Source organism: Heterodontus francisci, chromosome 1, assembly GCF_036365525.1.
Source record: "Heterodontus francisci isolate sHetFra1 chromosome 1, sHetFra1.hap1, whole genome shotgun sequence".
NCBI lineage: Eukaryota > Metazoa > Chordata > Chondrichthyes > Heterodontiformes > Heterodontidae > Heterodontus > Heterodontus francisci.
Window position 1 is genome coordinate 99,779,581 of NC_090371.1, and position 24,816 is coordinate 99,804,396.

At 43.3% G+C, this 24,816-nt stretch overlaps 1 protein-coding gene across 4 annotated transcripts in view; it reads right to left on the reverse strand.

Annotated features, from left to right (window-relative positions):
* Nucleotides 1–24,816, reverse strand: part of mier3a (mesoderm induction early response 1, family member 3 a) — a 94,979-nt gene that overhangs the window by 31,994 nt on the left and 38,169 nt on the right. For all 4 annotated transcript variants that reach the window (XM_068033560.1, XM_068033550.1, XM_068033542.1 and 1 more), the window contains 5 exons: nucleotides 24,617–24,699; nucleotides 18,192–18,264; nucleotides 8,571–8,722; nucleotides 6,445–6,526; nucleotides 5,535–5,629 (listed from right to left, as the gene is read on the reverse strand). In XM_068033560.1, coding sequence (XP_067889661.1) covers nucleotides 5,535–5,629; nucleotides 6,445–6,526; nucleotides 8,571–8,722; nucleotides 18,192–18,264; nucleotides 24,617–24,699 — 485 coding nt within the window. The remainder of the gene's footprint in view (nucleotides 1–5,534; nucleotides 5,630–6,444; nucleotides 6,527–8,570; nucleotides 8,723–18,191; nucleotides 18,265–24,616; nucleotides 24,700–24,816) is intronic.

The window sequence follows — 24,816 nt, forward strand, 5'->3', positions numbered from 1 at the left end:
CGACATCCTAGGGTTCTAAAAGAGATAGCTGCAGAGATAATGGATGCGCTGGTTATGATTTTCCAGAATTCCTTAGAATAAGGAATGGTCCCATCAGATTGGAAGTTGGCAAATGTCATGCCGCTTTTCAAGAAAGGAGGTAGAGAGAAAACAGGGAACTACAGGCCAGTTAGCCTGTCAGTTGTTGGGAAGATGCTGTAAACTATTATTAAAGAAGTCTTAACATTGCACTTGGAAAAGCATAGTATGATTAGAACAAGTCAGCATGGTTTTACGAAAGGGAGATCCCGTTAGAGTTTTTTTTTGAGGATGTAACTGGTAGGGTAAATAAAGGGGAACCAGTAGATGTAGTATACCTGGACTTTCAAAAGGCATTCGATAAGATTAACAGGCAAGATAAGGCCTCATGGTGTTGGGGGTAACATATTAACGTGGATATAGGATTGGTTAACAGACAGGAAGCAGACAGTGGGCATAAATGGAGCATTTTCAAGTTGGCAGGCAGTGAATAGTGGGATGCCGCAAGGATCAGTGCTGGGGCCTCAGCTATTTACACTCTATATTAATGACTTGGATGAAGAGACAGAGAGTAATGTATCTAAGTTTTCTGATGATACAAACCTCGGTGAAAAGGTAAGTTGCAAGGAGGATGTACAGAGGCTGCAAAGAGATATAGACAGGTTAAGTGAGTGGGCAACAAGATGGCAAATGGAGTATAATGTAGGGAAGTGTGAAGTTAACAACTTCGGTCACAAAAATAGATGAGCAGAATATTTTTTAAACTTTTAAGTGTCGATGTTCAGAGAGACTTGGAGGTACTCGTACAAGGAATGCACAAATTTTACAGGTGTAGCAGGCTATTGTCAAGGCAAATGGCATGTTGGCCTTTATTGCAAGGCGATTGGAATACAGGAGTAAAGTCGTCTAACTAAAATTGTACAGGGCTTTGGTGAGACCACACCTGGAATACTGTGTGTAGTTTTGGTCTCCACATTTAAGAAAGGATATACTTGCACTGGAGGTAGTGCAGCAAAGATTGACTAAATTGGTCCCTAGGATGAGGGGTTGTCCTATGATGAGAGGCTGAGTAAATTAGGCCTATATTCTCTGGAGTCAAGAAGAATGAGGAGTGACTTAATTGAGACATTCATGATTCTGAAAGGGCTTGATAGGGTAGAAGCGGAGAGATTGTTCCCACTGGTCAGGGAATCTCAAACACAGGGACACAGCCTCAGGATAAGGGTTCAATCATTCAGGACTGAGGTAAGGAGTAATTACTTCACGCAAAAGGGTTGTGAATCTTTGGAATTCTCTACCCCAGAGGGTTGACTACGTTTAAAGCTGAGATAGATAAGATTTTTGGTCTCGCAGGGAATCAAGGGATATGGGGAGCAGGCAGGAAACTGGAATTGAAGCCCAAGATCAGCCATGATCGTATTGAATGGCAGAGTAGGCTCGATGGGACATATGGTCTACTTCTGCTCCTATTTCTTGTGTTCTTCTGTTTATCGTCTGGAGTTTACAAGAATGAGAGGTGATTTCATTCAAATATACAAAATTCTTACAGGGCCCAACAGGGTAGATGCAAGAATGATGTTTCCCCTGGCTGGGGAGTCTAGAACCAGGGAACACAGTCTCAGAATAAGGAGGAGGCCATTTAGGACTGAAATAAGGAGGAATTTCTTCTTTCAGTGGGTGGTGAATCTTTGGAATTCTCTGCCCCAGAGGCCTGTGGAGGCTCAGTCACCGATTATGTTCAAGACTGAGATTGATAGATACTACATAATAAAAACAACAACGTGGGATTTTTTTTTCCCTGCTGCTTTCACATGCGTTCAAGTCCTCAGAAGAAGGAATTTTCCTCCACACAAGATCAGGGGGCAGGTTGTTCAACCTTGCCCGTCTAAGAGCGAAGACTAAAGTACAGAAAGTCCTCATCAGGGAACTCCCCTTTGCTGACGATGCTGCTTTAACATCTCACACTGAAGTGTGTCTGCAGAGTCTCATTGACAGGTTTGCAGCTGCCTGCAACGAATTTGGCCGAACCATCAGCCTCAAGAAAACGAACATCATGGGACAGGACGTCAGAAATGCTCCATCCATCAATATTAGTGACCACGCTCTGGAAGTGGTTCAAGAGTTTACCTACCTAGGTTCAACTATCACCAGTAACCTGTCCCTCGATGCAGAAATCAACAAGCGCATGGGAAAGGCTTCCACTGCTATGTCCAGACTGGCTAAGAGAGTGTGGGAAAATGGCGCACTGACACGGAACACAAAAGTCCGAGTGTATCAAGCCCATGTCCTCAGTACCTTGCTCTATGGCAGCGAGGCCTGGACGAGGTATGTCAGCCAAGAGCGACGTCTCAACTCATTCCATCTTTGCTGCCTCCGGAGAATACTTGGCATCAGGTGGCAGGACCGTATCTCCAACGCAGAAGTCCTCGAGACGGCCAACATCCCCAGCTTATACACATCTTATACATCTCAGCGGCGCTTGAGATGGCTTGGCCATGTGAGCCGCATGGGAGATGGCAGGATCCCCAAAGACACACTGTACAGCGAGCTCGCCACTGGTATCAGACCCACCGGCCGTCCATGTCTCCGCTTTAAAGACGTCTGCAAACGCGACATGAAATCCTGTGACATTGATCACAAGTCGTGGGAGTCAGTTGCCAGCGTTTGCCAGAGCTGGCGGGCAGCCATAAAGGCGGGGAGCCATAAAGGCGGGGCTAAAGTGTGGCGAGTCGAAAAGACTTAGCAGTTGGCAGGAAAAAAGACAGAAGCGCAAGGGAAGAGCCAACTGTGTAACAGCCCCAACAAACACATTTTTCTGCAGCACCTGTGGAAGAGTCTGTCACTCTAGAATTGGCCTTTATAGCCACTCCAGGCGCTGCTCCACAAACCACTGACCACCTCCAGGCACTTACCCATTGTCTCTCGAGATAAGGAGGCCAAAAGAGAAGAGAGAGAGAAGAGAATGGATATGGGGATAGTGCAGGAAAATGGTATTAAGTAGATGATCAGACTTGATCTCACTGAATGGTGGAGCAGGTTTGAAGGGCTGTATGGCCTACTCCTGCTCCTATTTCATATATTCTTATTTGTTGATAAAAATCCCAAATTTAGAAGTCTCAGTTTTCTACCCCTACCCAAAGCTTCTCCAAAAATGTGGGCAACAAGAAGGGCCTATATCAGTTCCCTTACATATAATGCAGTTTTTGTCAGCCATTGCTCAGATAATAGTACTCTCCCCTCTGAGCCACCAGGTTGTGGGTTCAAGTCCCACTCCACGTCTTGAGCACAAAAATTAAGGCTGACGCTCCAGTGCAGTAGTGAGGAGTGCTGCTGGAGAGGCTGTTTTTCAGTTACGACAATAAACAAATCCCTGTCTGCCCTACCATATGGATGCAAAAGATCCCATGCCACTGTTTCGAAGAGGGCAGGGGAGTTATCCACTGCGTCCTGGCTGATATTTAGCACTCAATCACCTTTACAAGAAAACAGATTATCTGGTCATTATCACACTGATGTTTGTGGGAGCATGCTCTGCACAAATTTGCTGTCACGTTTCCAACATTATAACAGTGACAACACTTTAAAAAAAAAAGTACTTCACTGGCTGTGAAGTGCTTTGAAATGTCCGGTGGTTGTGAAAAACGCCATGTAATTACAAGTCTTTCTTTATTTGCCTGATCTGAAATAGCTGTGTTCAAGTATAGGAAGAATTACCCAGTAAATCAACAATCCTGCTAGATAACAATTTGCCTAGCTCGATTTTCAAAATGATTTTTGGGAGGGAAGAGGTAAAAGGAAGTACTTTCCTTCGATGACTGTTCACAAAATCAGAAAAGGCGGCACAGTGGCGCAGTGGTTAGCACCGCAGCCTCACAGCTCCAGTGACCCGGGTTCAATTCTGGGTACTGCCTGTGTGGAGTTTGCAAGTTCTCCCTGTGTCTGCGTGGGTTTTCTCTGGGTGCTCCGGTTTCCTCCCACAAGCCAAAAGACTTGCAGGTTGGTAGGTAAATTGGCCATTATAAATTGCCACTAGTATAGGTAGGTGGTAGAGAAATATAGGGACAGGTGAGGATGTTTGGTAGGAATATGGGATTACTGTAGGATTAGTATAAATGGGTGGTTGATGGTCGGCACAGACTCGATGGGCCGAAGGGCCTGTTTCAGTGCTGTATCTCTAAACTAAAATAAAAGATTTTAAATCAGCGTGTGTGGTGCTAGAGGACTTCAGTTAGACAGACACAAGACTTCAACTAACTAGATGCCAAATGAGATCCTCCAAATTTTCACGGCTATCCTCTGTTACACTGCTCATTAGGTTTCCAAGAAAAGAAAAATGGAGGTTGCACTGGGTGGATGATATATATATCTTATGGTAAATTAAAAAGCGCACAGCCCTATTCGGCAGGAAAAACGCCTGCATTAATAGCGATGAGAACAGAGCCCTGCAATGCAAGTTACATCTCATGAACAGGTTCCAGCCAACATAATTCAAGTGACAGAATTACAATACTGTGCTTAAACATTTTCATGCAATCAAATATCACTAGGACAAGAGGTTTGCAGATGTATTCATTAAATATATTGAAGCAGGACCAGGCAAGACACCTTCCAACTCGTTATTCATGCTTCAGACCATAACTACTCTGACCACACCATCATAAACCATATAGATGCTGCCACCACCCATAACTACTTATAGGTATTATGTACACTAAAATAAGCTTTAGCCACCTTCTCAACGGCAATTAGGGATAGGCAATAAATGCTGACCTTGACCAAGAACAAATTTTAAAAATCATTTTATGAACACTTCCTAATGGGCGGCACAGTGGCGCAGTAGTTAGCACCGCAGCCTCACAGCTCCAGCGACCCCGGTTCAGTTCTGGGTACTGCTTGTGCGGAGTTTGCAAGTTCTCCCTGTGACCGCGTGGGTTTCCACTGGGTGTCATAGAGTCATAGAGAGATACAGCACTGAAACAGGCCCTTTCGGCCCACCGAGTCTGTGCCAACTATCAACCACCCATTTATACTAATCCTACATTAATCCCATATTCCCTACCACCTACCTACACTAGGGGCAATTTACAATGGCCAATTTACCTATCAACCTGCAAGTCTTTGGCTGTGGGAGGAAACCGGAGCAGCCGGCAGAGACCCACGCGATCACAGGCAGAACTTGCAAACTCCGCACAGGCAGTACCCAGAATTGAACCCGGGTCGCTGGAGCTGTGAGGCTGCGGTGCTAGCCACTGCCCTCCGGTTTCCTCCCACAGCCAAAGACTTGCAGTGTCGATAGGTAAATTGGCCATTGTAAATTGCCCCTTGTTTAGGTAGGTGGTAGGAGAATGGTGGGGATGTGGTAGGGAATATGTGATTAATGTAGGATTAGTATAAATGGGTGGTTGTTGGTCGGCACAGTCAGTACTGTATCGCTCCAAGACTCTAATTCTACTTAGGATTAAATCCTAAAACTGTAATTTCAACTTTATATGAAAAGTACCACAAATCTATCTTACCTTATTTGCCTGTATTAGGTGAAAATCTTTACCATAGAGTCGAAGTGCAAGTTCAAAGTTTCTGCACTCCTCTTCTGTCCAAGCGGACTGCTCATCTGTGGATTGTGGAAATTGAAATTAGGATCAGAGAATATAAAAAATTCTCTGGGTGTTGCATTCTTAAGCACCAATTGTATTATTGGGCTGAACTTTGCATCAGTGGAAGCAATGACATTCACCACTGACCTCGAAGAACTCTGCCCAGAGATATCCAGCAATCTTTGTGGTGTGGATTTCCCCTTTCCCAACAGTAGTTTAAATTTTGTGCCAAGCCAAGAAAATCTCCAGGCGCCCAACAGCAGTGATGTCAGCAAACAGAGTAAGCAGTCAATCACACTGAGGTATCCTCACGAACAGCAAAACAGGAAGTTAAAAGCACTGATCGGTTTTAATTTAAATGTTCCAGACAGCAAAATAAATGATTGTATTAAGATAGAAGCTAGATTATAAACAAATTTCAGAATAATTTTAAAATGTGGACTTTTAAAAAAAAACAAAATGGAGAAATTTGACATTCCAAATAGTTTAGCTTTTCAGGACCAGTGAAGGTGTTTAGCAGCAATTATGAAGTTAGCACGTTGCTAAAAACCCAATTACACATCAGTCAACAAGCTGTAACTTTTTCCAAGGCTCCTGAAGTGAGACTAACAGTGTAAATATGGAAGCTTTTATCAATTCACTGATCATTTAGGGATTGAACTCTGGGGACAATAGTGCACCCTGTGGAGGAACTTAGAATCAGCAACAGCAACTTCTGGATTTCCGCATTATTCTGCGCACGTGTGGGCTCCCAAAGTTCCTGCCTATTTCAATGGTGACGGCAAACGCTGACAATTGCACGTCGTTACCATCATAAAATCTGGGCCCTTACCTCGTGTAGTCTTTACGTTTGAGTGATAACTTCCGAGTGCCTCCTCAACAACATAGTTGCACTTTACAAGTTCATACAGTGCCTGGAGTAAAAAAAAGTATTAATTCCACATACAAAACAATTTGACTATTTTACTTAACAGCTGAAGGTCAATTGTTGGAAATGCACCAGAAACAAATGTTCAACAGATATTAGAAACAGCTGTTTTTCTTGCACTATTGAATAGTTTTAAAGAAGCTAACTCAGAGATATCGCTCAAAACAGTTGCATTAATTGTGTCAACATTAAAACCTTTCAGATAGTTGCCATTGAGATATATTATGAATAGAGTGGAAAGAACCCCATTTGTATTTTTTAACACTTGAAGGAACTTGACGTTGCATAATGCTTTTATCTCCTGACTGTTCCATTCACTATAGTGTTCATGGTATCTCAAATTTTATTTTAATTTAAAGGCAAATATTTTAGATTGAGACCATGACATGGTTGCATTCATTTAAACAAAACTTCTATTACTCTGCAGCTCTAGTGTCTCTTCCCCACCCTCAAACTGTGGCACATTAAAACATTCCTCGGATGTTAAATATCCTTTATTTTCACTGCTTATATGTAAATTTAAGATTAAACTTTTGTTTTACATGTTCTTCTCTTTTTTCAAATAATTTCAGTGAGTACTGTTCATTCATCTATTACTACTCAGTTCCTCAACAAACTGGTTCACCTCACAGTGAAACATTTGCTGTTTATGTATACACTTATTCACAACTCTATGTAATTCAAAGTGCTACTGAAAAAAACTCAATGAAATACTAAATCCAAATAAATGATTATCCCATCTGACGCTTAATGTCATTTGTGCCACTGCGTATAACGATTCAGTTCGAAAATACAAACATTTCTGTTCCACCTGACACGAACAGTACTGTAAAAGGTACATTACCATATGCTCTCAGCAGCTTTTACCCACCAGGTTTCCAAAGGCTCGGGAAGCCCAGCTGACAAGTTAAAAATAGAAACAGCAGCCTCCTTAAAAAGATTTCAATAACCGACCTGTATCCTGAGAGCAGACTGGTTACCCACATCCCAAAACCCAACTCCCATATCACCTCCCTTAAAACTGGAAGTGAATGGGTTTGAGGCGCCTTGGGTTTTCGTTTGAAATTTTAAAAAAATTTTAACTTCCCTCCTGACCCAAATACACCTGTTTTGGGGGTTAAAATTATTCCCTCTGCTTTGGTTTATAAAGTTAAGGATCCCATATGATTTTTTAAAACAGCATCTCAACCTGTTCTGCCACCTTCAAAGGTTTGTGTACCGAAACCTCTGATTCTCTCTATTCTCGCAACCCCATTAAAATTTTACTATTTACTTTATATTGCCTCTCCTCATTCTACCTACCAGAATGCATCACTGCATACTTCCCTGCATTCAATTTCCCATTGCTCATTTTCAGTTTTAACTTCCAATCTTTGATTCTGATCCATTTGTGCCAGAGACCCCTTTTCAACACATTGAAATAAGCCCTCCTCCAGCTGAGCATTTTCACATTCAATTCATTCATGTCCTTTTGTCAAATGGTCCCCCAACAAAATGTGCTCCACTTGCCCAATTCCCTAGAACCAGATCCAGCTCTGCTTCCTTCCTCATAGGGCTGGAATAATCAAGGAAGTTCTCTTGCATTTGTTCAAGAATTTCTCCCAATCTTTGCCCTTCACACTGTTATTTTCCTAGTCTAAGTTAAGATAAGTAAAGTCCCTCATTCTAACACTATCGTTCTTGCATCTTTCTGAAAGTTGCTCCTCTATATCCTTCCCACCATTTAGTGGTCTACAGCATACACTCAGTAGTGTAATACCTCCTCCTTTGTTCCTCATTTCTATTAGATCCTGTCTTTTACCCCTCAAGTACATCATCCCTTTTTAGGGATATAACATTATCTTTGATCAATACTGTGTCCACCACCACCATCTTTTCTCTTCCCTATCTTTCCTTGTAGCCATGAATATCAAGTTCCCAAGTCTCCTTGTTTGAGTCAAAATCCATTATCGGAAATAAACTGATCTATGCAGTCGATGGCGAAATTCTAACCAGTTATGTGCCAGATCTGTAATTCAGTAAATATTCACCTGTTCATTGTCCCTTACATGTGTCCCTTCAGGTATACCACCAACACCTTTCTCATCTGCAGATCTCTTAGCTGCTTCATGCAAGAATTCCTTTACCGTACTTTCAGGAAGCAAATAGGGAGTCCAAAGTAATTGGTCCTCATTTTCATAGACTAGAAATAAAGTACAGGTTACAGTAACTTTCTACCAAGCTTTACTGAAACAAATATTTTCCTCACATCATGCAATTAAAAATGCAAAACAAATATTGAGCATAAGGATTCACCTGTTGATAAAAGCTCTAAACAGATGTTACTTAATGCACCCAAGTACTCTAGCTTCTATAAATTTACCTTTCAGCATTTTACCTGTTGTATAAAATTAAAATTCTAAAAACAACGTTTTCTTCCTTACTTAATACACTCATTAACCTTCGTGGATAAATGTCACCCTGTTGCGACTACAGTACTTTAAGTCTCACAGGGTACGAGAAATATATTATAAAGGATTTCTGATTATATATCATAAAAAATATTTTTTTAACCAGCAATTAAAAAAGGAACTTTCTGCAAGCTAATGGAAATTATACACAAAATAAAACCTTTCATGTATTTCAGCCAGTAGTACACATCTATCAAATGAACATTAAAAATACAGATGCCATTATGAAAATTACTGCGAGAAACTGGAAGAATATCTTAAATATACAACTACTTGTACATATATAGCATCTTTAATGTAGTAAAATATCCCAAGGGGCTTCATAGGAGCATAATCAGATAAAAACACCAAGCCAAAGATGACATTTTGCCAGGTGATCAAAGCCTTGGTTAAAGGTAAGTGTGAAGAAGGGAGTTTGGTAAGTGAGTGAATTTTAAGGGTTAATATCTCAAGACTAAGTTTTTGTTTTTTTACATCTAGCAATTAATTGAAATTCCTGTTTCAGTTAAGAGGTAAGTTAGGTGTCTTGCAGTTTTAAACAGGGGTATACCAACACTCAGAATATCTGTAGCTAGTTAATTAGGTAGTTTGCTTGAAATGGTTTCTGAGCTTAAGCAGAGCTCTAGCAAAGCCAACACAGCATTGTTTTCAGAGTATAAATTCACGGGACTTTCAGTGCTGCTTGTCTAAATTGAGTGCTGCTGATGGCATAGAGTGTTAAGAAGGGAGTTTTGTAATTGAGGGAGTTTGGTAAGGAGGAGAACTATAAATTAAGAAAAGAAATTTGAGTGCACAGAGTGTAAATTGGGAGTTTGGTGCATGAGGGAGGGGCTTTCTTTTTTTCTTCTGCCTTTTTACAGCCTTCAGTAGCTGCCTCTCTCTTCAGTACAGGGGAAGGAATTGATTGGTGAGTAACTAGCAAGTTATTTTACTTCTCATTGTAATAAAAAGATTTTAAAGTTACGTTATGGCAGGTCAGCTTGACCAAGTGGAATGTATGTCCTGCAGTTTGTGGGAAGTCATGTCATGGGTGCACCACGTGTCCTAGACAAACACATCTGCAAGAAGTGTCACCGGCTGCAGAAGCTTGAGCTCCGGGTTTCGGAACGTAAGCGGCGGCTGGAGTCACTGTTGTACATCCGCGAGGCAGAGGACTACATGGATTGCACGTTTAGGGAGGTGGTCACACCTCAGGTTAAGAGCGTGCAGGCACAGAGGGAATGGATCATTGCCACGCAGTCCAAGGAGAACCAGGCAGGCAGTGCAGGAGTCCCGAGTCTAGGAGCAGCTGCAGTACATCGTTCTGGGGAGCGTGAATAGCCAGAGGTCCACATTGGTACCAATGATATAGGTCGAAAAAGGGAATGAGGTCCTGAAAGCAGATTTTAGGGAGTTAGGAAGGAAATTAAAAAGCAGGGCTTCCAAAGCAGTAATCTGAGAATCTCAGATCGGACGAACAAAAGGTGAAATCTGTTTGGGTGGAGCTAAAAAAACAGCAAGGGGCAGCAAACATTGGTGGGAGTGGATTATAGGCCACCAAAACAGTCCAAAGAACAAAGAACAGTACAGCACAGGAACAGGCCATTCGGCCCTCCAAGCCTGCGCCAATCTTGATGCCTGCCTAAACGAACACCTTCTGCACTAATGGGGCCCATATCCCTCTATTCCCTTCCTATTCATATATTTCTCAAGATGTCTCTGAAACGTCGCTATCGTATCTGCTTCCACCACCTTCCCTGGCAGCAAGTTCCAGGCACTCACCACCCTCATAAAAAAAAAAACTTGCCTCGCACATCCCCTCTAAACTTTACCCCTCGCACCTTAAACCTATGTCCCCTAGTAACTGATTCTTCCACCCTGGGAAAAAGCTTCTGACTATCCACTCTGTCCATGCCGCTCATAACTTTGTAAACCTCGATCATGTCGCCCCTCCACCTCCGTCGTTCCAGTGAAAACAATCCGAGTTTTTCCAACCTCTCCTCATAGCTAATGCCCTCCAGACCAGGCAACATCCTGGTAAACCTCCTCTGTACCCTCTCCAAAGCCTCCACGTCCTTCTGGTAGTGTGGCGACCAGAATTGCACGCAATATTCTAAGTGTGGCCGAACTAAGGTTCTGTACAGCTGCAACATGACTTGCCAATTTTTATACTCTATGCCCCGACCGATGAAGGCAAGCATGCCTTATGCCTTCTTGACTACCTTATACACCTGCGTCGCCACTTTCAGTGACCTGTGGACCTGTCCGCCCAGATCTCTCTGCCTGTCAATACTCCTAAGGGTTCTGCCATTTACTGTATACCTCCTACCTGCATTAGACCTTCCAAAATGCATTACCTCACATTTGTCCGGATTAAACTCCATCTGCCATTTCTCCGCCCAAGTCTCCAACCGATCTATATCCTGCTGTATCCTCTGACAATCCTCATCATTATCCGCAACACCACCAACCTTTGTGTCGTCCGCAAACTTACTAATCAGACCAGCTACATTTTTCTCCAAATCATTTATATATACTACAAAGAGCAAAGGTCCCAGCACTGATTCCTGCGGAACACCACTAGTCACATCCCTCCATTCAGAAAAACACCCATCCACTGTTACCCTCTGTCTTCTGTGACTGAGCCAGTTCTGTATCCATCTTGCCAGCTCACCTCTGATCCCGTGTGACTTCACCTTTTGCAACAGTCTGCCATGCGGGACCTTGTCAAAGGCTTTACTAAAGTCCACATAGACAACATCCACCACCCTTCCCTCAATCATCTTCGTCACTTCCTCAAAAAACTCAATCAAATTAGTAAGGCACGACCTCCAGTTCACAAAACCATGCTGTCTCTCACTAATAAGTTTGTTTGTTTCCAAATGGGAGTAAATCCTGTCCCAAAGAATCCTCTCTAATAATTTCCCTACCACTGACGTAAGGCTCACCGGCCTATAATTTCCTGGATTATCCTTACCACCCTTCTTAAACAAAGGAACAACATGGGCTATCCTCCAGTCCTCTGGGACCTCACCTGTAGCCAATGAGGATACAAAGATTTCTGTCAAGGCCCCAGCAATTTCTTCCCTTGCCTCCCTCAGTATTCTCGGGTAGATCCCATCAGGCCCTGGGAACTTATCTCGCTTAATGTTTTGCAAGACACCCAACACCACCTCCTTTTTGATAATGAGATGACTGAGACTATCTGCACTCCCTTCCCATGGCTCATCATCCACCAAGTCCGTCTCCTTGGTGAATACGGATGCAAAGTACTCAGTTAGCACCTCACCCATTTCCTCTGGCTCCACGCACAGATTCCCATCTCTGTCCTTGAGTGGGCCAACCCTTTCCCTGGTTACCCTCTTGCTCCTTATATATGTACAAAAAGCCTTGGGATTTTCCTTAATCCTGTTTTCCAATGAGTTTTCATGACCCCTTTTAGCCCTCCTAACTCCTTGCTTAAGTTCCTTCCTACTGTCTTTATATTCCTCAAGTGCTTCGTCTGTTCCTAGCCTTCCAACCCTTACAAATGCTTCCTTTTTCTTTTTGACTAGGCTCACAGTATCCCGTGTTATCCAAGCTTCCCAAAACTTGCCAAACTTGTCTTTCTTCCTCACAGGAACATGCTGGTCCTGAATTCTAATCAGCTGACGTTTGAAAGACTCCCACGTCAGATGTTGATTTACCCTCAAACAGCCGCCCCCAATCTAAATTCTTCAGTTCCTGCCTAATATTGTTATAATTAGCCTTCCCCCAATTTAGCACCTTCACCCGAGGACTACTCTTATCCTTATTCACAAGTACCTTAAAACTTATGGAATTATGGTCACTGCTCCCGAAATGCTCCCCCACTGAAACTTCGACCACCTGGCCGGGCTCATTCCCCAATACCAGGTCCAGAATGGCCGCATCCCTCGTTGGACTATCTACATATTGTTTCAAGAAGCCCTCCTGGATGCTCCTCACAAATTCTGCCCCATTCAAGCCCCTAGCACTAAGTGAGTCCCAGTCAATATAGGGGAAGTTAAAATCACCCACTACTACAACCTTGTTACCTTTACATCTTTCCAAAATCTGTCTACATATCTGCTCCTCTACCTCCCGCTGGCTGTTGGGAGGCCTGTAGTAAACCCCCAACATCGTGACCGCACCCTTCCTATTCCTGAGCTCCACCCATATTGCCTCACTGCATGACCTCGCTGAGGTGTCCTCCCGCAGTGCAGCTGTGATATTCTCCTTAACCAGTAATGCAACTCCCCCACCCCTTTTACATCCCCCTCTATCTCGCCTGAAGCTTCTAAAACCTGGAACATTAGCTGCCAATCCTGTCCTTCCCTCAACCAAGTCTCTGTAATAGCAACATCATATTTCCAAGTACTAATCCAAGCTCTAAGTTCATCTGCCTTACCTGTTATACTTCTCGCATTGAAACAAATGCACTTCAGACCACCAGTCCCGCTGTGCTCAGAAACATCTCCCTGCCTGCTCTTCCTCTTAGTCCTACTGGCCTTATTTACTATGTCCTCCTCATTTACTTCACTAGCTGTCCTACGGCTCTGGTTCCCACCCCCCTGCCACACTAGTTTAAACCCTCCCGAGTGACGCTAGCAAAGCTTGCTGCCAGGATATTAGTGCCCTTCCAGTTTAGATGCAACCCATCCTTCTTGTACAGGTCCCATCTGTCCCTGAAGAGAGCCCAATGGTCCAGATATCTGAAACCCTCCCTTCTACACCAGCTGCTCAGCCACGTGTTTAGCTGCATTATCTTCCTATTTCTAGCCTCACTGGCACGTGGCACAGGGAGTAATCCAGAGATTACAACCCGAGAGTTCCTGTTTTTTTTTTAAACTTACTACCTAACTCCCCCTGCAGGACCTCATCACTCTTCCTGCCTATGTCATTGGTACCGATGTGTACCACAACCCCTGGCTGTTCACCCTCCCCCTTCAGAATGCCCTCTGTCCGTTCAGAGACATCCTTGACCCTGGCACCAGGGAGGCAACATACCTTCCTGGAGTCTCTTTCACGTCCACAGAAGCGCCTATCTGTGCCCCTGACTATAGAGTCCCCTATAACTATTGCTCTTCTGCGCTTTGTCCCTCCCTGCTGAACAACAGTGCCAGCCGTGGTGCCACTGCTCTGGCTGCTGCTGTTTTCCCGATAGGCCATCCCCCTCAACAGTATCTAAAACGGTATACTTGTTCGAGAGGGGGTTAGCCACAGGGGATTCCTGCACTGACTATCTGCCCCTTCTAGCGGTCACCCATCTATCTGCCTGCACCTTGGGTGTAACCACTTCTCTAAAACTCCTGTCTATGACGCTTTCCGCCACCTGCATGCTCCTAAGTGCATCCAGTTGCCGCTCCAACCGATCCATGCGGTCTGTGAGGAGCTGCAACTGGGTACACTTCCTGCAGATGTCGTCACCCGGAATGCTGGAAGCATCACGGACTTCCCACATCTCACAGGTGAAGCACTTTACCCCTCTAACTGTCATTTCCAGCACTAACTAGTTAATTGATGTAAAATAAATAAATCCTTATTAAATCCTTACTAAATTATGATACACTTCACTATGTGGTCCCTAGTGCTAGATTTCTACAATAAATACTCAATGCTAACTAAATACAGTAATCTCTTCCCTCTGGTTTAGTTACTCTACTTATTAATTAGTTAATTAGTGTTTTAATCAATTTTTATTAGTTTTAGTAGTGGTAATGTGAGGCATGGCATTAATCAGGAGATTAGAGAAGCATGTAGCATGGGCAATATAGTGATCATGGGTGACTGCAATCTGAATATAGACTGGGTAAACCTAATGAGCACTAATGCTGTGGAGGACGAGATTCTGGAGTGTGTTAGGGATGGTTTTCCAGAGCAGTATGTTGAGGAACCGACTACAGAACACGCTATTTTAGATCTAATATTATGTAATGAGAAAAGGATAATTAATAATCTTGTTGTAAAAGAACCTTCAGGGATGAGTGACCATAATATCATAGAATTTTAGATTATGTTTGAAAGTGAGGTAGTTCAATCTGAAGCCAGGGTGTTAAATTTGAACAACGGAAATTATGAAGGTATGAGGGGCAAGTTGGCTGAGGTAGACTGGGAAAATACATTAAAAGATATGGCAGTACATAGACAATAGATTGTCTTCAAAGAATTATTACATAGTTTACAGAAACTATACATTCCTTCAAGGCACAATTGTATAAGACCAAAAGAAAAGGCCTATAAAGTTTCCAGAAATAGCAAACTTGAGAATTGGGAAGATTTTAGAATACAGCAAAGGAGGATGAAAAAACTGATAAAGGGAGAATAGAATATGAATGTAAGCTAGTCAAAAAGACAAAAATGGACTGTAAAAGCCTCTACAGGTATGTAAAAAGGAAATGTTTGGCTAAGACAAATGTGAGTCCATTATAGGCAGGGTCAGCAGAATTTATAATGGGGAATAAAGAAGTGGCAAAGAAACTAAATGATTACTTTGTGTCTATCTTTACTGAGGAAGATACAAGAAATCTCCCAGATTTAGAGATCCAAGGGATTAGGGAGAATGAGGAATTGAAGGAAATTAGTAAAAAAGTTGTATTGGACAAATTAATGGGGCTGAAGGTTGTTAAGTTCCCAGGACCTGATATTCTGCATCCCAGAGTGCTGAAAGAGGTAGCTATGGAGATAGTGGGTTCATTGGTGATCATCTTCCAAAATTCTATAGATTCTGGAGCAGTTCCTGCAGATTGGAAGGTCGCAAATGTCACCCCATTATTTAAGAAGGGAGGGAGAGAGAGAGAAAGCAGAGAATTACAGACCTGCTAGCGTTACATCAGTCGTTCGGAAAATGCTAGAATCTATTCTGAAGGATGAGATAAATGGACACTTGGATAATAATGATCAGACTGGGCATAGTCAACATGGATTTATGAATGGGAAATCATGTTTGACGCACCTGTTGGAGTTTTTTGAGGATGTTACTAACAGAATTGATAAAGGAGAATTGGTGGACGTGGCATACTTGGATTTTCAGCAGGCTTTTGATAAAGTCCCCCACAGGAGGTTGGTTAGCAACATTAAAGCACATGGGATAGGAGGTAATATACTGGCATGGATTAAGGATTCGTTAACAAGCAGAAAGCAGAGACTAGGAATAAACGGGTCATTCACACTTTGGCAGGCTATGACCAGTGGGGTACGCAGGGATCAGTGCTTGGGCCCCAGCTGTTCACTATATACATCAATGGTTTGAAAGTGGGGACCAAATGTAGTATTTCCAAGTTTGCAGCTGACACAAAACTAGATGGGAATGTATGTTGTGAGGAAGGTGCAAAGTGGCTTCAAGGGGATTTGGACAGACTTAGTGAATGGGCAAGAATGTGGCAGATGGAACATAATGTGGAAAAATGTGAGGTTATCCAATTTGGTCAGAGGAATATATGTACAGAGTATTTCTTAAATGATAAGTGATTAGAAAAAGTGTACATGTACAAAGGGACCTGGGTATCCTCGTCAATAAGTCACTGAAAGCAAACATGCAGGTGCAGCAAGCAATTAAGGTGGCTCATAGTATGTTTGCCTCTATTGCAAGATGATTTGAGTACAGGAGTAATGAAGTCTTGCTTCAATTGTATAGAACCTTGGTTAGACTGCACCTGGAGTACTCTGTGCAGTTTTGGTCCCCTTACCTTCGGAAGGATATTATTGCCATAGAGGGAGTGCAACTAAGGTTCACCAGACTTGTTTCCGGGATGGCGGGACTGTCCTATGAAGAGAGATTGGGGAAACTGGGCCTGTGTTCTCTCGAGATTCGAGGTGATCTCATTGAAACCTACAAAATACTTAGAGGCAGACAGGGTAGATGCAGCTATGATGTTTCTCCTGGCTGGGGAGCCTAGAACCAGGGGACACAATTTCAAAATAAGGGGGATGCCACTTAGAACAGAAATGAGGAGAAATTTCCTTACTCAGAGGGTTGCGAATCTTTGGAATTCTCTACCCCAGTGGGCTGTGGAAGCTGAGTCATTGAGTATGTTTAAAGCAGAGATTGACAGATTTCTGAATACAAATGACATAAGGAGATATGAGGATAGTATGGGAAAAAGGCACTGAAGTGCATGATCAGCCATGATTATATTGAATGGCGGGTAGGCTCGAAGGGCTGAATGGCCTACTCCTGCTCCTAGTTTCCTATAAAGAATTATGTTTTAAGGAGCATCTTAAAGGAAGATAGAGGGAACGCAAGGGGGAGAGGCAGAGAGGTTTAGAGGGGGAATTCCAGAACTTACAGCCTAGACAGCTGAAGGCACGGCCACCAATGCTGGGGTGAAGGACATGGGGGAAGGACAAGAAGCCTGAACTGAAAGAACGCAGAGTTCTTGGGAGGATTGCAGAGCTGGAGAAGGTGACAGACATAGGGAGCATGAGGCCCCGGAGAGAATTGAACATGATATTGAGAATTTTAGAACTGAGGCAGTCGGGGACCAGAAGCCGATGTCGGTCAGCGAGCACAAGGGCAACGGGTGAATGGGAGCTGACGTGAAGTAGGATATGGGCAGCGGCGTATTGGATGAGCCAAAGTTTATGGACGATGGAAGATGGAGGCCAGTCAGCAAATCACCTTCACTGAGTAACTTTCCAGAATCCAAACAAGTTGTTGACATTTATTATCTAACTACATTCATTCATAGGATACTCAATTTATGTTGGTAAACCATTTCAGGGAGCTGATACCTTGGGGACGAGGCAAGAGGAAAATACAATGCCAATGATTGACTTATGCTTGTTGACCATGGAGCAGAAGTATTAAAAGGGATTCCCAAAGCTGAAAACCCATGGCACCCACACCATTCGATCTTGCTCAAATAGATCTCCAAGGCTCAAGAGATGGTAATTAAAAGAAAAAAAAGGTCCAGAGTATACATTTGGGTACAAAAACAAGAAATGCTGGAATCACTCAGCAGGTCTGGCAGCATCTGTGGAAAGAGAAGCAGAGTTAATGTTTCGGGTCAGTGACCCTTCTTCGGAACACTGACCCGAAACGTTAACTCTGCTTCTCTTGCCACAGATGCTGCCAGACCTGCTGAGTGATTCCAGCATTTCTTGTTTTTGTTTCAGATTTCCAGCATCCGCAGTATTTTGCTTTTATTATACATTTGGGTATTTCCCTCTAGAATAGACCTTTAGGCACAGATTTTTTTTAAAATTCATAAACATGAGCCTTACCTTTATCACCATCTTTGTATCTGCACAGACTGGATGGAATTTCCGCTTGATACTCTGAACCCACCATTATTTCCTAAATAAAGGCAATTCCACATCAGCCATTAGTCATCCAGCTAACAAAGAATTCCTTTTCACAAAGCAATCTGGTGATTAGATAGAGTATAGGTTAATTTTTTTCTATTCTTTCATGGAATTTGGGCGTCGCTGGCTAGGCCAGCATTTATTGCCCAGCCCTAATTGCCCTCGAGAAGGTGGTGGTGAGCCGCCTCCTTGAACTGCTGCAGTCCATTTGGGATAGGTACACCCACAGTGCTGTTAGGAAGGGAGTTCCAGGATTTTGACCCAGCGACAGTGAAGAAAGGCAATATAGCAGCAAGTCAGGATAGTTTGTGGCTTGGAGGGAAACTTGCAGGTGGTGGTGTTCCCATGCATCTGTTGCCCTGGTCTGTCTAGGTGGAAGAGGTCGCAGGTTTGGAAGGTGCTGTCGAAGGAGCCTTGGTGAGTTGCTTGGGTAGTGCACCTTGTAAAGATGCAAAGCATTAAGGTAGATAAGTCCCCAGGGCCTGATGGGATCTACCCCAGAATACTGAGGGAGGCAAGGGAAGAAATTGCTGGGGCCTTGACAGAAATCTTTGCATCCTCATTGGCTACAGGTGAGGTCCCAGAGGACTGGAGAATAGCCAATGTTGTTCCTTTGTTTAAGAAAGGTAGCAAGGATAATTTAGGAAATTATAGGCTGGTGAGCCTTACGTCAGTGGTAGGGAAATTATTAGAGAAGATTCTTCGGGACAGGATTTACTCCCATTTGGAAACAAACGTAAGGGCGGCACAGTGGCGCAGTGGTTAGCACCGCAGCCTCACAGCTCCAAGGACCCGGGTTCGATTCCGGGTACTGCCTGTGTGGAGTTTGCAAGTTCTCCCTGTGTCTGCGTGGGTTTTCTCCGGGTGCTCCGGTTTCCTCCCACAAGCCAAAAGACTTGCAGGTTGATAGGTAAATTGGCCATTATAAATTGTCACTAGTATAGGTAGGTGGTAGGGAAATATAGGGACAGGTGGGGATGTTTGGTAGGAATATGGGATTAGTGTAGGATTAGTATAAATGGGTGGTTGATGTTCGGCACAGACTCGGTGGGCCGAAGGGCCTGTTTCAGTGCTGTATCTCTAAAAAAACGAACTTGTTAGCGAAAGACAGCATGGTTTGATTGAGTTTTTTGAGGAAGTGACGAAGATGATTGATGAAGGAAGGGCAGTGGATGTTATCTAAATGGACTTCAGTAAAGCCTTTGACAAGGTCCCTCATGGCAGACTGGTACAATAGGTGAAGTCACACGGGATCAGAGGTGAGTTGGCAAGATGGATACAGAACTGGCTCGGTCATAGAAGACAGAGGGTAGCAGTGGAAAGGTGCTTTTCTGAATGGAGGGATGTGATTAGTGGTGTTCCGCAGGGAATAGTGCTGGGACCTTTGCTCTTTGTAGTATATATAAATGATTGAGGAAAATGTAGCTGGTCTGATTAGTAAGTTTGCGGACGACACAAAGATTCGTGGAGTTGCGGATAGTGATGAGGATTGTCAGAGGATACAGCAGGATATAGATCGGTTGGAGACTTGGGCAGAGAAATGGCAGATGGAGTTTAATCCGGACATATGTGAGGTAATGCATTTTGGAAGGTCTAATGCAGGTAGGAGGTATACAGTAAATGGCAGAACCCTTAGGAGTATTGACAGGCAGAGAGATCTGGGCGTACAGGTCCACAGGTCACTGAAAGTGGCAACGCAGGTGGATAAGGTAGTCAAGAAGGCATACAGCATGCTTGCCTTCATCGCTCGGGGCATAGAGTATAAAAATTGGCAAGTCATGCTGCAGCTGTACAGAACTTTAGTTAGGCCACACTTAGAATATTGCGTGCAATTCTGGTTGCCACACTACCAGAAGGACGTGGAGGCTTTGGAGAGGGTACAGAAGAGGTTTACCAGGATGTTGCCTGGTCTGGAAGGCATTAGCTTTGAGGAGAGGTTGGATAAACTCGGATTGTTTTCACTGGAACGACGGAGGTGGAGGGGCGACATGATAGAGGTTTACAAAAGTTACGAGCGGCATGGACAGAGTGGATAGTCAGAAGCTTTTTCCCCAGGGTGTAAGAGTCAGTTACTAGGGGGCATGGGTTTAAGGTGAGACGGGCAAAGTTTAGAGGGGATGTGTGAGGCAAGTTCTTTACACAGAGGGCGGTGAGTCCCTGGAACTTGCTGCCAGGGGAGGTGGTGGAAGCAGGTACGATAGCAACGTTTAAGAGGCATCTTGACAAATACATGAATAGGATGGGAATAGAGGGATACAGTCCCCGGAAGTGCAGAAGGTTTTAGTTTCGGCAGGCATCAAGATCGGCGCAGGCTTGGAGGGCCGAATGGCCTGTTCCTGTGCTGTACTGTTCTTTGTAGATGGTACACACTGCAACCACTGCACATTGGTGGTAGAAAGAGTGAATGTTGAAGATGTTGGATGGGGTGCCAAACAAGCGGGCTGCTTTGTCCTGGAAGGTGTCAAGCTTCTTGAGTGTTGTTGGAACTGCACTCATCCAGGCATTTAATAATGGGAGTATTCCATCACACTCCTGACTTATGCCTTGTAGATGGTGGACAGGCACTGGGGAGTCAGGAGGTGAGCTACTTGCCGCAGAATTCAAGCCTCTGATCTGCTCTTGTAGCCACAGTACTTATACGGCTGGTCCAATTCAGTTTCTGGGACATGGGAACCCTTAGGATGTTGATAGTGGGGGATTCAGTGATGGTAATGCCATTGAACATCAAGGGGAGATAGCTCGATTCTCTCTTGTTTCAGATGGCCATTGCCTGGCACTTGTGTGGCAGAAATGTCACTTGCTACTTATCAGCCCAAGCCTGAATGTTGTCCAGGTCTTGCTGCATATGGACACGGGCTGCCTCAGTATCTGAGGAGTCGTGAATGGTGCTGAACAATTCAGCAAACAACCCCACTCTGACCTTATGATGGAGGGAAGGTCATTGATGAAGCAGCTGAAGATGGTTGGGCCTAGGACACCACCCTAAAAAACCCCTTCACTGATTTCCTGGGACTGAGATGACTGACCTCCAACAACCACAACCATCTTCCTTTGCGCGAGCTATGACTCCAAACAGTGGAGTTTTCTTGATTCTCATTGGCTCATGTTTTGTCAAGGCTCCTTGACATCACGCTCGGCCAAATGCTGCCTTGCTGTCAAGTGCAGTCACTCTCAGCTCACCTCTGGAGTTCAGCTCTTTTGTCCATATTTGAACCAAGGCTGTAATGAGGTCAGGAGCTCAATGGTCCTGGTGGAACCAAAGCTGAGCATCAGTGAGCAGGTTATTGCTGAGTATATGCCACTTGATAGCACTGTCGATGACAACTTCCATCACTTTACTGATGACGAGAGTAGATCGATGAGGCAGTAACTGGCCAGGTTAGATTTTTCCTGCTTTTTGTGTATAGAACATACTTGGGCATTTTCCACATTGTCAGGTAGATGCCAGTATTGTTGCAATACTCGATCAGCTTGGCTCGGGGCACAGCCAACTCTGCAGCACAAGTCTTCAGTACTGTTGCCGGAATGCTGTCAGGGGCCCATAGTCTTTGCAGCATCCAGTGCCATCAGCCGCTTCTTGATATCACATGGAGTGAATCGAATTGGCCGAAGACATGCATCTGTGATACTGGGGACCTCAGGAGGAGGCAGCGATGGATCATCCACTTAGCACTACTGGCTGAAGATGGATGCAAATGCTTCAGCCTTATCTGTTGCACTGATGTGCTCGACTCCCCCATCATTGTGGATGGGAATATTTGTGAGGTCTCCTCCTCCTGTTAGTTGTTTAATTGTCCACCACCATTTACGATTGCAGAGCTTCGATCTGATCTGTTGGTTGTGGGATTGCTTAGCTCTGTCTACTGGATGCTGCTTCCGCAGTTCTGACATGTGTGCAGTCCTGTGTTGCAACTTCACTAGGTTGACATCTCATTTTTAGGTATATCTGGTGCTGTTCCTGGCATGCCCTCCTGTACTCTTTACTGAAAACTTTTATTGAATACAATGCAAATATACAATAACCTGCACCTTGCCCTATGTACTTTCTACAAAAGATGTTAAACAATTTTAATTCATCAAATAGATCACCTACTGCTAGTGAATTTTTTTTTAAAAGCTGCTTAAGATCTATTTACTTGGAACAGATTCCATTTCAATTTTCCCTCATTATATGCTTCAGCAAATTTTAGATTTGCAGCAGTTTCTTAAAACACAAATGGTAAAGTCAATACTTTGCAGTACAAATATCAAAATCAGACTTGACTTCAGAATTGTATTGTATAGAAACTTACTTTCTTTCTAGCCACAAGAAATAAAAACACTTTACATGTGTTGTAGCAGCAGAAATCTGGGAAATAATCTACAATATATGGAAATTGACACCATCTATAGGAACCACAGATGAAGTTCAAAGATATTTTTAAAAAGCCATCAAATAATCGTCTCTTAAAAACCTGCAGAGAATTCATTACTAAAATGGAACATTTGAGTTTATTGCACTCATGAACAAGAGTTCCATAATTCATCTAACCTATAGATCTTATTAGTTACAAATCTTGCATAACTGAAGCTCAGTAACAACACACAATTATCATTTTCTGTTGTATTATCTCACAAGGACTAGACAGAATCATCTCAAGGAACTCTGCAGTCAATTCAAACCAAGCGTAATCAATTTCATTAGGGTGAAGCACTTTGGGTGCCCTGGGATCATGCAAAGCAGTATTTAAATGCAAGTTGTTCCCTTCACGAGCAATTTGACTTTTTTGTGATTTGAACTTCGCAAATGATTACCCATGCTGAGTCACATCTCAGCCAAAACAACAGAAAACTGAAATTCCACAGTGAGATGCACTGGCTCAGGCCAGCAAGGAGAAAAACATTAGCCATCATTCTACTCTCTATTGCTATCTAGAGACTCTTGCTGGATGTGTGGATATCAGGTGAGGCCAGAATCAGTTAGGTAATTTGATTGTGGCAGGATCACAAAGACTTTCATCAAAAAGCTCACAAATAAAGTATAACCACTTAGAAAGTATATTAACTTGCTAACATCTCACATTTTATTGCAACTTTTAAACCAGAATGATTTTAATATAAAGTATAACCACTTATAGCAAAGGCCCTTAAGCTGCTACAGAACCTTGAGCTGAATTGTACCAGTCCCTTGATGCTGTGAGGTGCGGCAGGCGGGCCCGCAAAATTCAGTGGGGAAAGGTCCGCCTCGACCCCTGACATGTGACACCCCCCCCACCACGCCAATTTTATGGCTGGAGTTCCAAGGTGAGAACCTGGTCGGGAGGGGGGGGGGGAAGGAAACAAATTTTCAGGGTGGGAGGGTGGGGGAGCGGTAAAAACAATTTTTATTGGCTGTGGGGATAATGGGAAGGGGTTGAGGGTCAAAGGTGGCACCAGAAGCCATTGCCAGGAATGCAGCGGCCACCTGTGGCCGCTCAGTCCCCTCTACTTAAATGAGCCCCTGCGCACAATATCGCGGGGGTTTGCGGCAACACTTAAGTGTCTGAAGATTGTAGAGTTCAAAGCGCACTGCTGCAGAGCGCAGCGCTAATAAATCCAGCCCCTTATCTGAGTAAGAGCTACCACTTTTAGGAGGAGAAGCGAGGGAAATTAAATAGCAATGTGGATTATTGCCTCTATGTAACCGTGACAGGCACAACTACACATCCCCTTCGATGATGACATTTTGTTTAATACAAACTTTGACAAATTCAAAGGTTATGCAATCTTTGGGAAGGATATATAGAACTATTTATATGCCAATAAGAAAACCTGATGTTCAAGCTTCATTCAAACTTTCAGGCAAAATGGAGAACATTTTTGTTGCAATTTTTTGGAATGCGAAAGCTTTAGATTTTCTTTTACAAGTGATTCATGAGGGAAACCTAGTGCTGGACATCAATATTATGGACTTAAGCCGATGCTTCCTTTTCTCTTGAAAATATTCAAAATTCCAACCTTTGAGATTATCTGACAATCTTGTACTGTTGATTTGTGCAGTGCCCACCAGTTCTCTAAAATAGTTTAAATAAAATCCATGATATTGTCCTTACCAATTACACTACCATTTACGAACTAACCGTCAGGAACATTTACCTAGGGAAATTCAGATTCATTACATGCATTCATTTAAATAACACATACATTTCACCTCATCTCCAATAACTAAAGGACCAAACAACTTCCATGAACCCTTTTCCTACCCGACAAGATTATCAAGCAGCGCTCATTCTGCAGAAATTCAAAATGGAAGTGCTTATTTTTGAACTTTTAGTGCAATCTCTTACATGTCAGATTAAATAATTTACATGCTGAGTTTAGAGTACCTTTTTCAAGTCTTCAGGTGGAACACAATCATCTTGTCCTTCTTCATCTTCAGATTCTTTATCACCATCAAAGGTAGTGCTTGCTATATGTAAAAAAATTTAAAGACCATTGTCAGAAAATGACCATTTAAAAAAAAAACCATTTTCAATATGTTCCAAGATGGAACAGAATTTCATTTTTGACCGAACACAATAGCAGT